This window comes from Marmota flaviventris, chromosome 1, assembly GCF_047511675.1.
Source record: "Marmota flaviventris isolate mMarFla1 chromosome 1, mMarFla1.hap1, whole genome shotgun sequence".
Classification (NCBI taxonomy): Eukaryota; Metazoa; Chordata; class Mammalia; order Rodentia; family Sciuridae; genus Marmota; species Marmota flaviventris.
This window is the reverse complement of record NC_092498.1, coordinates 210579030-210595031: the sequence shown is the minus strand read 5'-3', so window position 1 is coordinate 210595031 and position 16002 is coordinate 210579030. Positions and strand designations below refer to the sequence as shown.

The following is a 16002-nucleotide window of genomic DNA, read 5'->3' as shown; positions in this document are numbered from 1 at the left end:
GTGGACATCATGAAGATAGACTCAGCCCCCTGAAACTTGACCCCTTGCCTCATTTAAATAATTTCTCCTCAATAAAAGGGGTCAGCGCTTGCTCTTGCTGTCTCTCTTCCTGCAGACCCTTAAGGTCAGAGGAGCCGTCACAGCGACCCCAAACAAAAAGATATTTGTGTCTCTTTTGTGGTTATTTTGTCAGCCCCAGTCAGCCCAGTTTTACTGGAGTGACCCCTGAGCCTTTTAGTCACAAGAACAGAAACCAGGCAAAAAAGGAAATAAATTCAAAATAGCACAAGAGGGCCAGGAATAAGCTCAGTTGGTAGAGTGTTTGCCTCATGCACAAAGCCCTGGGTTTGATCCCTAGCACCACAAAAAAATTTTATACATATTTTGAATATCAAAAAAAGTAAAGGGCTGGGGATGTGGCTCAAGCTGTAGCGGGCTCGCCTGGCATGTGTATGACCCGGGTTCGATCCTCAGCACCCCATACAAACAAAGATGTTGTGTCCGCCGAAAAACTGAAAAATAAATATTAAAAATTTCTCTCTCTCTCTTTAAAAAATTTTTTTAAAAAAGTAAAAATATTTAAAATTCATCTCTGATGAATATGTAGATCTTTTCCCTTGCTATTATTACCTAAACAATACACTATGACAACTATTTACATAGCATTTAAATTCTATAGGCAAATATCATTTCATTGGACTTCCCTTTATTGGGCCTCAAAGAAATTGTGTGTCTGTTTTTTTTTTTTAGGTACTGGGATTGAACTCAGGGACACTCAACCACTGAGCCACATCCCCAGCCCATCTTTATAAACAAATTTTATTTAGAGACAGGGTTTCAATGAGTTGCTTAGGCTGGCTTTTAACTTGTGATCCTCCTGCCTCAGCCTCTCAAGCCGCTGGGATTACAGGCGTGGGCCACAGTGCCTTGCACGATTAAGTTTTTTTTTTTTTGTGTGTGTGTGTGTGTGTGGTGCTGAGGATTGAACTCTTTGCATGCGAGTCAAGCACTCTACCACCTGAGCTATATCCCCAGCCCATATCTATTTATTTTTTTAAGTGGTGCTGAGGGTCGAATCCAGTGCTTCACAGTGAGGCAAGGGCTCTACCACTGAGCTATAGCCCCAAGTATTTTTAATTAAAGTATACAAGTCATCTTTTTCTGCCACGATGTCATTGCACACTTTTTAGGCTACAGTGTCATATAAATCTAACTGATATGCACTGTAAATAAAAAAATTAGTGTGACTATTGCAATATCCATGTTACTGCAGTGGTCTAGAACCAAAACCTGCACTATCTCTAGGGGGGTCCCTGCGTTAGGTATTATAAGTCCCTAGAGATGACCTAAAGTCAAGGGAGGTGTGAGTAGGTTCTACTCAAACATACCGTTCCACGAAGGACTTGGGCACATGCAGCTTTGGGTACCTGAGGGGGCATCCTGAACAAACCCGAGGATGCCCAGGAGAGGGATGCATAGTGGGGACTTTCTGTCTCCTCCTCTAGGGGGTCAGCTCATTCTGCGTCCCCAGCTCCCAGAACTGTGCCTGGCACATGGAGGATGTCCCCTCCACCGGTGGAACAAGAGCACCAGGACAAACACGGGAGGAACCCTGTGGAAGGAGCGGGTGACCCGAAGGACCGCTGGGCGGGTCTCCTCACCTAGCTGACCCTCCACCAGCTTCCTCTTCGCCGTGCTCCTGGCCTTGCTGGTGCTCCCCCATCGCCTGCGGCTCCTGGTCCTTGAACTCTACGTGGGGCATGTCCACCTGCGGGCACAGCCGGCGCCTGAGAGGCCGCGGGCGTCTGGGCGTCGTGTCCCCCGCCTCGACCCTGGGCACCTCCGTGTGTGCGAGGTGGGGACCCGCGGAAGAGACGGGCAGAGCCGGGTGGGTGCCGCGGGGACGGAGCAGCGGGGTGGGGGCCGTGGGGGGCCGGGGACCCGGCGGGGAGACCTGGAGGGGCCGGGGTGAGGGCACAGGCTCTGGGAGGGGTGCCGTGGGGCCTGGGCTGCCAAATGGCTTGTGTGTCGGCTCCAGTCCTTCCAGGAAGGAGAAGAGGTAGGAAAAGGAGCAGAAGAAAAGAAACAGGGGCAGAGCACGGGTGTCTGGGCCTCTTTCTACCCTGCTGCTGCCGCGCGCCATGCGCCTAAGTCTGTCCTGGCCAAGGCTGTCTGCACGTCAGTCACCGTCCCTTCGTCAGTCAGTCAGGGCCTGGCCGGTCAGTCGGGAATAGGCGCCGGGCCCGGCGAGAGGCGACCCCGATGGTAGGAAAGGAGTGGCCGGGATCAGTTCTGCTGGGGAAGCCCGGGATCGCGGCCGTTCCTTGCCCGTCCGCCCTCCGCCCGCGCGAAGGAAAACAGTTCTGCCTACTTCTGGTCGCTCCATCCTTTTCCCGCCTTTAGGTTCCCGCTCTCTGCGCACGCGCCGGCCTCGCCCCCGGCACCAGCGCACGTGCTGAAGCTCACCCTCCAGGCCCCGCCCCCACCGGGAACCTGCGCACGCAGCCGGTGTGACTGGCCGTTAAGTGGCGGTAAGTGGCGGTTGAGCTGTCCAGGAGTTGCGCGCGCAGCTGGAGCCGCCCGGGGCAAGGTTGTTTTTAGCACCTAGGTCTGCGCATGCGGGAAGCTCCAGGGCGCCTCATGGAGCCCGGGTTGTGGGGAGCGGTGTGCTTGATGTTCATTCTATACGGCTCATTTCGTCCATTCTATGTGGAGAAACCTTTCCAATAAAGAATTCCGGCCCTTGACGTCCCTTGGTTATGACCATGGCTCCCTATTATCCTCGGTGTGAAAGTTTATGCAGCCGGGTTTGGTGGCGCACACCTGTAACCTCAGCTACTCGGAGGCTCAGGCGGGAGGATGGTAAGTTCGAGGCCAGCTTGGGCAACTTAACGAGACCCTGTCTCAAAAAGGGATGGGGATGCAGCTCAGCAGTAGAGCGCCCCTGGGTTTAGATCCCAGTACTGAGTTGTACATTTACAACTGTAAATTAGTTCAACTAGAAGCTCCTTGAAAGCAATGTGGGGTTTGCCTCCACAGTGTGGCGCCGCTTATTAATAACAGCAGAAACAGCAGTAATCAACAGTTAGTACAGGAAGCCTGATGGGGAGAAAATATTTGCAGATATATTTGTTTATGAAAGAACTTGTAAACTGCATTTGCAAAGAACTTTTGCAACCCAGTAAGATGGTTTTAAAAATGGGAATGGGCTTGGTGGTACATGCCTGTGTCCCAGCTACTGGGGGAAGCTAAGGCTAAGAAATTGAGGGCCTGTGGGACGACATAATAAAACCCATCTCAAGAAAAGGGGTGGTATATGTTGCGATGTAGCTGAATGGTAGAGCACTTGCCTCACATGTGCACAGCCCTGGACTCATCCCCAGCACCACACCCATGCACACACACAAATGAGCAAAAGGTTCCAACAGGTGTATGCAAAGGTCGTAAGATGAAAGCAGTCGATGTAAAGGAACAGCCATGAGGTCTTCCAACAGGAAACCAGAGATCTGTGGGAGGTTTTGAGGTTTTGTTGGATAGAGTTTGAGGAGCCCAGCAAGGTGGTACATACTTATAATCCTAATTACTCAGGAGGCTGAGGCAGAAGGATCGAAAGTTTGAGGCCAGCCTCAGAAATTTATTCTTGTCTCAAAATAAAAATAGAGATGGAGCTTCTCACCAGTGATATATTGCAATGTCCATGTCAGGGAGGATGTAGCATGAATCTGATGACATTGTTCACCTGTTTTGCCTCAGCATCTGTCCATAGCCACACCCTGACTAGGACACATCTTGATGCCCACACTCTGGAGGTGAGTTTGAATCTGGACTCTTACCAGCAGTGTGATCACAAAAGTGCCACTCAATCTCGGAATCTATCCTCATTCTATTACCAGGGTGATACAAAGCTAAAATGAGGCTGTTTAAAAGCTCCAGGGAAAAACATCTGGTAAAAAGTAAAGATTCAGCAAAGAGCCACAAGTTGAACAAAATGCACTTCCTGCAGCCTGGGGTTTGAAGATTTGAGGATGACACAGAAAAATCTCAAAGGCTTACTGTTAAGCATGTGCAAAGCCCTGGGTTTGATCCCTAGCATCTCCCCATTCCCTGCCTAAAATAATCCTGTTATGCTAATAAGGTGACATAGGGTGGGGTGTCTAGATTGTGCTGGTTGGCAGAAAGACCTAGTGAACCAGGACTGGAACTTTCAGCCCCACCCACTGACCTCCTTGAAGGGGCAGAATGGGAGAGGACTGGAGATTAAGCTCTATTAAAAACTCTTGAAAACCAGCTTCTCTTAACTTGAGAGGCTGAGGCAGGATGATCACAAGTTCAAGGCCAGCCTCCACAATTTAGCAAGACCCTGTCTTGAAATAAAAAGAGCTGAGGGGTAGCTTAGTGAGAGTGGTTGCCTAGTATTATGGGGCCCTGGATTTAGTCCCCAGTATTGAAAACAAACAAAACTCCTGAACAGTTATGTTCAGAGAACTTCCAGTTTGATACCTGGAGGGTACCAAAGAGTACATGAGAAGACTTGGAAGCTACATGTCACCACCCCCAGCCCCATCTCACCCTATGCATCTCTTCCATTTGTCTGTCCCTGAGTCATTAATGTAAGCTAAGCATGCTGAGTTCTCTGAGCATCCTATCAAACTATTGAACCCGAGGAGGTGATGGAACCCGAGGTCAGAAGTACAAGTAGCCCCCGGGCTTGAGACTGGCCTCTGATGGGACAGACCTACTCAATTGAGCCCTTGGCCTGTGGGGCCTGTGCTAATTATGGGTAGTTAGTTTCAGAACTGAGTTGAATACTTTAACAACCAGTTGGTTTACAGAGAATCGTGATTGGTTTGGGTGTTGGAAAATGTAATTGGTGGTGCAGGTGTTTGAGCCGTTTTATCCGTCTGATTTTGGCCACTGTGCTCTTCTTACCACCTCTCCACTGATTAATTCTAGATCTTTAGAGCTTAAAATCCCACCACAGATATTTTATTCAGCGTTCTTTATTTTGCAAATGAAGTAAAAGAAGCCAAAGAAATCCCCTCTTTGTGAACCTAAGTTCTGTGGAGAAGCTGCTTCACACTGGCCCTGCTGACTGGACAGATGGACTTGCGGGTCCACATCTTAATCCCTTCAGTAGCCATTGACCTCCAGCCTCTGTACCTGACCCAACGTTGTCCTATTAGGTAAACCTCTTGGAAGGCACCCTGAGTTGAGCAGACCTCCAGCCTCCACCAACCCCAAAGCTCCGATGCTATTAGATCCCACCTCAAACCTGAAGAGATTTCCCCCTTGCAGTAGCCCAGCTCCTGAGGCTCCCACCAGTGCATTTGGTAAACGTGTTAATTTATGACTTTCTTTTGTTTTGTGAATATTAAAGCTGCCTGCTGTAACCTCTGCTGCAGTAACATGCCTTTCAGGGTAACTTTAATCCACGTTTCCAGAAAGGCCATGGTCACTCATATTTGGCTCAACATAAAACTACTTTATTTCCTTAAAAAAAAAAAAAATTCCAGCTAAGTGCCATGGCATATACTATAACCCCAGCTACCTGAAAACCTGAGACAGGAGAATTACAAGTTTGAGGCCAGCCTGGGCAACTCGGCAAGACCCCATTTCAATTTTTTAAAAAAGGCTGGGTTGTAGCTCAGTAGGGCGCTTCCTAGCACGTGGTGGGCCCTGGGCTCAGTCCCCTGTACCACACACAGAGAACCAGCCTCCTTGCCTGGCGGGGAGCTTGGCCTCTGGATCTCCAGTGGCATCCCGGCACAGGGTGTTTCTATTCCGTTCACCTAGAGGAAGGCTTGGTGGAGCCGGCAGGGCCTCCCAGGTCCCCCTACTCATCTCCACCACCCACATCCAGGGACCCATTATCCCATGTCCTCCCCATGGAGCAACACACAGGGCCCCTAAAGAAAGGCACCAGATGAGGGCAAGTGCCCACTTTATTAACAGCAGCTGGGCTCCAGGGCTCCCCTGGCCCACCTCATAAGATCAGCAGACCACAGAAGGCCAACAGAAGGAAGCTGCCACCCACCCCTTGGGGCCTGCTTCTGGGATGGGTGCAGAGGTGGGAGGAGGACTGGCCTCACGGAGGCCTCATAAATACAAGGGGGTCACTGATGAAGAATGTAAAAAGGCTGGGCGGCAGGGACCCAGGGAGGATGGGCGATCCTGGGGCAGCCTGTGTCACGCAGCCTGGGTCTGTGGGGTCTTTGGTTCCGTGTCCAGGCGGCACAGGGGACTGTCATATACCATCTGCAGGTTCACCTTGTGGCCCACCAGCTCCCGGATATTGTTGATGCCATACTTGATCATCGTTGGGCTTGGGGAGGAAGGGTCACAGTTTAAAACCAGGTCAAGTCATGCTCTCTGCTCAGAACTTCTCTGAAGGTTCTCAGCTTCTTCAAAGTAAAAGCCAACGTCTTCTCTGTGGCCCACAAGGTCCTGCACATTGCCTCCTCCCTTCGTCTCTTCCCCCTCTCCCCCCTTCCTCCTTTGCACTGGCTCCACCCCCTGTGTGGAACACCTTCCCAGAGATCCCCCTGGCTCACCCCTTCTATCTCCAACCTGCTCAGGCCAAGTGCTCCACAAAGCCGTCCCCGACAGTCTCCTTAGCCCTTCTGCTTTGTTCTTGCTAATACTTGCTGTCCTTGGACACTCTGGTTTTATGGATCTCATTTCATTTACTAAGTTTACTTATTTATCTTGCTAGTCGTCCTTACTCCCCTGCTCAGAGGAGGCAGGGCTGTGAGCTCTCCGTTCACAGCCCAGGGCCAGGCACGCAAGCTTGCCCAGGAAAGAACACATGAAGTTGCCTGAGGCAGCCAAACAGTACTCACCGCTCCAGGGAGAGGCCCCAGGCAATGACCGACACATTCTCAGGGAGCCCCATGGGCAGCAGCATCTCAGGGCGGAAGATCCCAGAGTTCCCCACTTCCACCCACTTCTTCAGGCCTGTGGGTGTGGGATACAGAAGACAGGGCAGCATGTGGCTGGCTGGGCCTGGCAGTGAGTTGGGCAAGTGGGCCGGGGGCTCGGCAGTGTGGGGGACCTGGCTCAGCCAGGGGTACCTGGGTGATAGCTGAACACCTCCATGCTGGGCTCAGTGTAAGGGTTGTAGGCGGGCTTAAAGCGCAGCTGGGTGAGACCTGTGGGGGTGGGAGTCAGGCTGGTGACCCCAGCACCCTCCCAGTGCCCTCAGCACCACGGGGCCAGTCGCCTGCTCACCCAACTTGGAGAAGAACTCCCGCAGGACACCCATGAGGTGTCCCAGGGTGAGGCCGTGGTCAGCAACGACGCCCTCGATCTGGTGGAACTCGGCCAGGTGCGTGGCATCCAGGGTCTCGTTGCGAAACACGCGGTCAATGGAGAAGTACTTGGCCGGCGTGAAGGGTTTCTGGGGGCAACAGCCAGGCCCATAGGGCCTGGGGTCAGAAAGCCCACAGAGCAGCGGCACTAGCCGCCCGCCCCCGGCCCTTGCCGAGCCGCACCTTCTGGGCGAGGCGGTACAGGGCCCGGGCACTGGCCGCTGTGGTGTGTGTGCGCAGCAGGTTTTTCCGAGCCTCGTCCAGCTTCCAGTTGTACTTATACCTTCAGGAGCAAAGTCACACTGTGGTCAAGCCCCCAACATCTTCCCCTCCGCAACCCTGAGGTCCTGCTCTTGCCTCACCCCTGTGAACCGTAGCCGCCCTGGGAGTGGGTCCGCTTGACTCGCTGGACGTAGTCCATTGGGAGCTGCAGGGCCTCGGCAGGATCTGGCAGGACAGAGTGCCATCTGGTTGGTCCACGAACATTCTCACAGAGCCACTGCTTCAGGTGTGCACAGTGGTGGTGGCAGCAGCCAGAGGGTGCCTGGCACGCTCGACCTGCCACAGTTCTCTCCCAGGACCCTCAGTGGCTCCTCGCTTGCTTGGAGAAAGTCTTCCCACAGCCCTGTCCAGTGCCTCCCTGCCCTGTCTGCTCACACTCCTGCTTGATCACCAACTCCAGTCACAGGCGTCCCAGTGGGCACACCAGGCACAGTCCAGCTTTGCACGGGCCATTCCCTCTCCCTGGAGCTTTCACTCCCAACACAGCCCCTCCCTCACCAGTCTTTGCTAAACAGACTTGAACCTGACGGCAACCACCCCTTCCTCCTCAGCCCGCCACACTCACAAACACACACGACTCCTTGTGGCATTTACCGCCTGCCTCACCACACAGCTTAAGACGGAACCCAAGGCCTTGCACATGCTAAGCAAGTTTTCTACCACTGAGCCAACCTCGGCCCCCAGTTGTGCAAATGCTTAAGATTCCCTTCCAGAGACACAAATTTGGTGCTCGCTCTTGGAAAGTCTGAGACCCAATGAATACTGACTCCAGCTCTTAAAAGCTGTGTGGACCAGGACAAGGATGGTCCCTCTCTGTGCCTCAGTTTCAATTATAAAAGAGGGCTAACAGTACTACTTTTCTGTAGCTGGTGGAAGATCAGAACAGTGACTGGTATATAATGAGTGCTTAGTAGGTTTTGGGTGCCACAACAAAGATGACAGTGACTTCACTGCTGCAGATCAGGTAATGCGTACCCAAGGACCTTGTCTGATCTGGTGGGGGAGACATCCACCATTGTGGAAAGTCACTCAATTTTAGATGACATCAAGGACAGTGTAAAAGGAAGGGAGGGAGGAGGGGGAGAGAAGAAATAAGGAAACTATAATGAAGACTAGGGCTGGTGGCTGGGGATGTGGCCCAGGACTACAGCACTTGCCTAGCGTGTGCAAAGCCCTGGGTTGTCCCCGTAGCAACACACACACAAACTCAGGGCTATAGGGTGGAGCAGGGAAGGGGGATATATCAGGATGTCCTTGTTTATTAATTTTTTATGCAGTGCTGGGGATGGAACTGAGGTCCTTACACAGGCTAGGCAAGTGCTGTACCACTGAGCCATACTCACAACCCGAGAGTTGCCTTAAAGATCTCAGACAAAACAGGTCTCAGTGGATGTTACAGTATGAGCAGAGGCCCTGAGGTGGGCACAGCCTGGCACTATCAGGGAAGAGCAGAGACTAGGGTCAGTGGAACAAGGCCATCACAAAAGATTGATGAACAGGCTCCCAGGGGCTTTGTTGGCCACATGAAGGGCAAATCTCATTTTATAAAATGGGACGGCCACAGGCTAAAGATCCCAACCAGGCCAGGCTCCTCCTCTGTCCTTTCCGCCAGGCACCCAGGGCTGACGCACCTCGTAGGAAGAAGGTGTCATGCTGATCACGTGCTGGATGCTGCTGGGGCTGGAAGAGAGCGTCGAAGTTCCAAAAGGAGCTCTCAATGAAGTTGTCAGTCGGCATCTCGGTGAACCTGCGGGGAAATGCGGTGACTGCCCTGCCTGCCCCTAGTGGCTGCGCCCCCGGCCCCAAGCCCTGTGCTCACCCCATCTCCAGGAAGATCTGTCGGAACTGAGAGCGGACCTTGAGCAGCGGATGTAGGTGACCGCTGTCAGGGAGCACGCCACGGGCAGCGAAGTTGTAGGACTTGAAGGGCCGGTCCCGCCAGGAACCACTGTGGAGGATGCGGAGGGCACAGGCCTGGTGAGGGAGGCCCACCCCTCTCCCTGGCTTCCACCTGCCCCCAGCCCTGGAGCCACTGCTACCTGGAGATCATCTCCGGGCTCAGTTCTGCCTCCTGCTTGGAGATTCTGGTGCTGAAGGCACTGCCCTTGCTCACCCAGTAAGTCTTCAGGGTCCTGCAGCCAAAGGGGAGGGGAGGCCACTGTCATCAACAGGTTCTCCTTGATCTTCCATCTGAAGCCAGTTCTAAAACCATTGCCAAGTCACTTGGCTTTGTTTTGTGTGTGTTTGAACAAGGGGCTCTACCACTGAGCTACACCCTCAGCCCTTTCTATTTTGAGAAAGGGTCTCACTAATCTGCCTAGGCTGTTCTTGAACTTGCAATCTTCCTGCTTCAGCCTCCTGAGTAGCTGGAATTATAGATGTGCACCACCACACCTATGTCGACAAAGGGTCTTGTTATGTTGCCCAGGCTGGTCTGGAACCCCTAGACTCAAAAAGATCTACCTCAGCCTCCCGAGTAGCTAAAATTACAGATATGTGCCATACCACCTGGACGACTGCTTCATGTTCTTCCTGATATTTATTTCCACCTGAAATACTCTTACGTGGCTACCACCTATCCCTGTGTTTGTTCACATATTCATTCAACAAACACTTATAAAGAACCAGGCACAGTGGTACACACTTAGAACCCCAGTGATTTGGGAGGCTGAGACAGGAGGATGGCAAATTCAAGGCCAGCCCCAGCAATTTAGTAAGGCCCTAAGCAACTTAGTGAAACCATGCCTCAAAATAAGAAATAAAAAGGGCTGGGGATACAGCTAAGTGGTAAAGTGCTCCCCAGGTTCAATCCCTGATACAAAAAAAAAAAAAAAAAAGCCCAAATGTGTGTCAGGGTCAATTCAAGGTGCTAAGCATACAGCTGGGAAGAGTTTATTCCCCATGCAGGCTCTGCTCCACTAATGCCACCCCACAATCCTGTGAGAAGGGAACTGAGGCTGGTAAGGGCTGGATGCCTTGGCTGAGTCACACTACTGGTGAGTGGCAGAGCCTGGACTTCAGCCCAGCTCCTGTGTGCTCTCTAGGCCACTGAGAGCAGAACTCCCAGCCTGCCCCGGCCCCCAGAGCTGTGGGGCACATCCCCTGCACTTCAAGCAGTGCTAAGTACTGTGAAGGAGAGGGACAGGGCAGGAGACATGGATACCAGCAGTGAGGGGCTTTTGTGAAACTCCAGTGGGGAAGGGAGGATGTCAGGGTTGCCTATTTAAGGTGACACATGCAGCTGAATGTGTGACACATGCTTTTAATCCCAGCAACTCAGGAGGCTGAAGCAGGAGGATTCCAAGTGTGAAGCCAGCCTGGCAATTTAGGGAAACCCCATCTCAAAAAATAAAGAGCTGGGGCTGTAGCCTGGTGGACACCGCCCTGGGTTCAATTGCTAATGACACACAAGCAGGGAGGTGGTGGCACACCTTGCATGGAAGGCCACTGGGAGACAGCACTTGGCAGGAGGGTTGCGTGAGCCCAGCAGCATCCATGGCTGGGTGTGGGCTGGACAGCTCCCTCTCAGTACCCCCAACCTGCCACACAGGAAGTGGGGGCCTGGCCTGGGGGGGGCGCCACTCACACTACAGTCAGCAGCTTCCTCTTCCTGAGCTCGCTCCTCTCCTTCTCACCCAGCTCCTCAGCCTGCCCGCCCTGGACCAACTGGAGTCGTCGCTGCACTTCGTCCTCCACCTTGTCCACCTGCCACAGCAAGGGGTGTGAAGGCCAGGGGCCCACTGTCTGCCACCTGCCCACACATCTGCAGGAACTCACCACTCGGAACACACGGGGCCCCTCCGCTGCACTCTTGTCCACACGGATCCACTTGTTGGACATGGCCTTGCTGAAACCCACTTTGCCACTGGGCAGGCGCTGGGGGAGTTAGGTTACAGTAAGTATGGCACAAAGGCGACCGTCACCCCCTCACCTCCCTAGGTCCTGCTCCCCAGACTCCTACCATGAGCTCACTCTGGGCCAGGCCCTCTGCGGGGATGCTGTGAAACACCCGGGCCTCATGACTGCCTTCCCGGGCAATTTCCTCACCCTCATCAGTAAGCTCCCAGCGCTTGGTAGAGCGAAGCTCAGCCTCAATGACCTGCACAGAAATGGGGACAGGAGAGAGGAAGGCAGGGATGGGTTCAGAGCCAGGTGGCCCTCTCAGAGGAACTGGGCCTGAGATTTTAAGAACAGCTTTTAAAGCTGTTTGACACGCCAGCTGTACCACTTTCTGGCCAAAAGACCCCACAGGGAGGATTTCCCTTTGCCCCGCCTCCTTTTCTCTCATGTAACAGTGACAGTGTTACATGAACCACACCCGTGGCTGGGCGTGGGCTGGACAGCTCCCTCTCAGTACCCCCAACATGCCACACAGGAACATTGTCACTAGGCTCCCCATGCTAGCCTTAACTCCTGAGTAGCTGGGACTACAGGCACACACCACTGGGTGTGGCTATATGTTTACTATCACTTTGTAAACTGTGATATACTTCAAGGTCATAGGTAAATAGATTTGACTCTAATTTATGTGTTTGTATTTCAGTGCCTAGAGTACCAAAGAAGGGCAATGGAGGTCCACATTACAAATAGAAACCAGAGGCTCCAAGATGAGGAAAGGTCCAAGGTCACAAAGACACAGACAAGGTCAAGTGGACAGGGTCTACAGGCTCTAGTTTGCCTTTCTTTTAATCCCAGTTCTGCTCTTCAGTGGCTGTGTGACCTTGGGCAAGTTGCTTAACCTCCCTAATTTTTTTTTCCCCCAGTGCTAGGGAATGGAACTCACATCTTCAGTGCTTGCTAGACAAGTACTCTACCACTGAGCTACACCTGCAGCCCTGAGTGACTTTTCTCATCCTTAAGGGACCTTGATGAGTCTTGAGGAGTAAGTGAATTCGTACACAGAAAGAATATTGGGTGACTAACATGTTAGGTTAACTCTATTATTATTATTATTGTCATTTGGTTCCCATTAAACTGTCATTACTTAACTCTCTTTAACCTACAAAACTGTCAATTTCACATGGATCAAAGCACTGTCACCCACACATTGTGACTTTGAACTCTCCTCTGCACTGAGGCCTTCAGGCTTTGCAGTCTGAACACTTACATTTCAAATCCAGGTTCACCAGACCCTTCTAGTGACACTCATCAAGTTACTTATCTATGCTGAGCATGAGTTGTCCTATCTGCAAAATGAAAATAATCCTCGGTTTACGGAGAGGATCAGACAAGTAAAGCTGAGAGTAGGATGGGCACGAAACTGCTTTGACAAATAAAATTCATTAGATCCTGGCCTAATGAATCCAGCCCCCTCGGTGGCTCACTGAGCCTCCTGGCATCCTCATCCCATGATTCCAGGGCCCTCCATTTGCCCAAGATGGAATTTGCCCATGCTCCCCCTTCTTTGGCCTGAATCTTCCTCTGTGGCCCCCTTTCCAGCTGCCTCCCCACAGCCAGACATCATGCCAGCCTCTGCCTTCGCCTCTAGCCCTTCCCTGTCAGTCCTTCCCAAAGATAATGTAGACGTCACCCACATCTGACTAGCTACTACTTCTGTGGCTCCCCAGTACCCCTGTGAGGTAAAGAGTTGCAATTCTGGCCATGCTGATTCTCCTCTGACACCTGCCTCGGCCTCCCGACGCCCTCCCCAATACCCTAGAGTGGGTCCCTTACACGCCACGGCTTTCATTCACGGTGACGGACCCACCAGGCGGGCCGCTCTCCTAAGACCTCACCGCTGGGTTCCCTGTGCCTCCCCAATCACTCCGGTCACTTGGCACCTCCTTAGTAGATTGTAACGCTGCTGCCTCGTCTTCCTAGTCCACTGTAGTACAACGCCCCCACCTCCGACAGCATGCTGATCCTCCCCCAAAGGACGTTCATCGCTTGAGGCACATTCACCAGTGCCCGAGGCTCACTCGTTCCACACTCCCGGTCAGCGCACACCCGGATGGGCCCATTTTAATTACTCCTAACCAGGCTGAGGGAGTCTGGCCTGGAAGGAGAACTCTGCAGGCAAGGGCGCTACAGGGGCAGAAGCAAGGAGGCCCCGCATCGCAGGACTGAATCACCTCGCCTAGAGCCTGCAGGCTCTTCACCGCGCCCACCACCGCCTGGTGCTCCACGCCCAGCTGGGTTGCGACCTCCGCGCTGTCCAGGCCGCCATCTGCCGCCTCCAGCCGCTGCAACAGCAGCTCCGCCACAGGACCATCCGCCATGGCTGCTCCCAGAGCGCTCAGCGTGTTCAGTCCCGGCCTGGGGAACCGGAACCGGAACCGGCGCCCCGAGCGTGTCGCCATCTTGAGTGTGGAAAACCAGATTACAGACTCTGGACGTCGCCATCTTAAAGTGTGGCAACTGAGCCTCAAAGGGTGGAAAGAACTAGGTTCCTACCTCTATAGTGGCTGGACCAGTGGCTATTGGTCGAGCAGTGAGCTGCACCTGATGACCTCAAGGTTAGAAACAGTTTTGTTTTGAATTTCATGCAACCACACCAGCAGTAGGCTATGACCTTGAGCTTTTTTTCACCCTCTATGGGCTCATAACCCTTCTACCCTTCTAGGATTCTCTCTTGCTCTTACAGAGGGCAGAAGGTAGCAGGCTCCCAACATGGTAAAATTGCTTGTATCAGCTACTTTTGAACCTCTGAAAGGGAGGCTGGGTGTGGCCCATCCTTATTTGTAGAGAGGAGAGGAACCCACCTAGTGACAATAAAGGTGCAGGCTAAACTATAAGGGGTGTTTCAGGTGTATTATTTCGTTTTTTCCAAAAAAAACTTTGTGGTGCAGATATCCATATAATTTTCTCTCCATTTCACAGATGAGAATACAGAGGCTCAGAGGCTGATATGACTTGCCCAAGCTTCTATAGGGAATGGCTAGAAATGAGGTCAGAAATGAACCCTCCAGATCTCAGGAGATCAATGTCAGGGCAATAACGCATGGTTTTATGCTGGGCATGGTGGTACACCATGTTAACCCTAGTACTCAGAAGGCCGAAGCAGAAGGATTGCAAGTTCAAGGTCAGCCTTGACAAGTTAGCAAGACCCTGTTTCAAAATAAAAACTTAAAAGGCTGGGGATATATCTCAGGGACAGAGTGTCCCTGGGTTCAATCCCCAGTAGCAGGGGAGGAAAAAAAGGAAAAAGGAAGAGGCAGAAAAAGGAGAAGCATCGTCTACATCAGTTTCTTCCTATGGAAATAAAATATGGTGGCTGGATGTGGTGGCATAGTCCTAATTTCAGCTACTGTGGAGGCCAAAGCAAGAGAATCACAAATTCTATCAAAGCCTGGGCTACCTTGTCTCAAAAGAAATTTAGGAGCTGGGGGTGAGGGGTAGCTTAGAGGTAGAGAGCTAATGTAGTGTGCATGAGGCTTTGGGTTCCATTCCTGGCAGTGAAAAAAAAAAAATGGGATTGCACCCAGGGGTGCTTAACCACTGAGCCACATCCTCAGCCCTTTATTTATTTATTTTAATTTTGAGACAGGGATTTGCCTAAATTGCTCAGGGCCTCATTAAATTGCTGAGGCTGGCTTTGAACTTGCAATCCTCCTGTCTCAGTCTCCTAAACTGCTTGGATTAGAGGTGTTCACTCACCACACCTGTTAGAAAAACTTTTAAAAGAGCTGGTAATGTAGCTTAGTAGCAAAGTGCTTGCTTAACATGTGCAAAGCCCTGGACTCAATCCCTAGTGCTGCAAAATACTAACAGTAATAGTAATAATAATAGACATGTAATTTAATATTTTCTAGGAGCAACCTCAAAAAAGAAACTAGTGGCATCTGGGGTTGTAGCTCAGTGGTAGAGTGCTTGCCTAGCATGTGCAAGGCGCTGGGTTTGATTCTCAGCACCATATATAAATAAATAAATAAAATAAAGTTCTGTTGATAACTAAGAAAATATTAGAAAGAAATAAACTGGTGGAATTCCCTTTGAGAATTTACATGACCTGTTATGTCCAGGTTATTTTTTCAACCCTTACAATACAGATTACTAATGAAATATTTTGCACAATTTTTTTTCATATTTTCTTCAAACTCTGATGTGTATTTTATGCAGCACATCTCATTTGGGATCAGCCACATTTCAAATGACCAATAGTCATATGTGACCAGTGACAACTATGTCATAAATACAGGTAGCTCAGGGATAGCACAAGCCTGTGATCCCAGCAATCAGGAGGCTCAGGCAGGAGGCTTGCTTGAGTTCATGAATCTGAAGCTAGCCTTGGCAACATAGCAAGACCCGTATCTAAAAAAAGTTGGAGAAAGAGAGGAATAAAGAAAAAGAAATACTTTTGAGGGGAGTTTTGTTTTATTGTGGTACAAGCATATCCTAAGTGCATGCTTTACCACTGAGCTACATTCCTAGCCCTGGAACACTGTTATTTTCTAATCTAACATCTGCCGCTTAA

The 16002-nt window shown here is 51.5% G+C and overlaps 1 protein-coding gene across 1 annotated transcript; it reads right to left on the bottom strand.

Moving 5' to 3' along the window:
* Positions 1 to 5924: 5924 nt before the first annotated feature.
* Positions 5925 to 13978, bottom strand: Farsa (phenylalanyl-tRNA synthetase subunit alpha). Its single transcript, XM_027955246.3, has 13 exons — positions 13661 to 13978; positions 11551 to 11688; positions 11367 to 11465; positions 11176 to 11294; positions 9629 to 9721; positions 9409 to 9537; positions 9221 to 9336; positions 7670 to 7754; positions 7491 to 7590; positions 7228 to 7396; positions 7071 to 7148; positions 6840 to 6954; positions 5925 to 6322 (listed from the first exon to the last, which is right to left on the bottom strand). Exons 1-13 carry the CDS (start codon positions 13886 to 13888, stop codon positions 6187 to 6189), a joined length of 1605 nt encoding a protein of 534 aa, XP_027811047.1. The 5' UTR covers positions 13889 to 13978; the 3' UTR covers positions 5925 to 6186.
* Between the last annotated feature and the right edge of the window lie 2024 nt (positions 13979 to 16002).

What these genes read in the sequence shown, in the direction of transcription:
- Farsa (XM_027955246.3), bottom strand. Translation starts at nt 13,888, where the DNA reads ATGGCGACACGCTCGGGGCGCCGGTTCCGGTTCCGGTTCCCCAGGCCG. An exon ending in TGGCCCAGAGTGAGCTCATG is followed by an intron (nt 11,466 to 11,550) that starts GTAGGAGTCTGG and finishes TAACTCCCCCAG; the next exon opens with CGCCTGCCCAGTGGCAAAGT. An exon ending in GGAGTTCTTCTCCAAGTTGG is followed by an intron (nt 7,149 to 7,227) that starts GTGAGCAGGCGA and finishes CCACCCCCACAG; the next exon opens with GTCTCACCCAGCTGCGCTTT.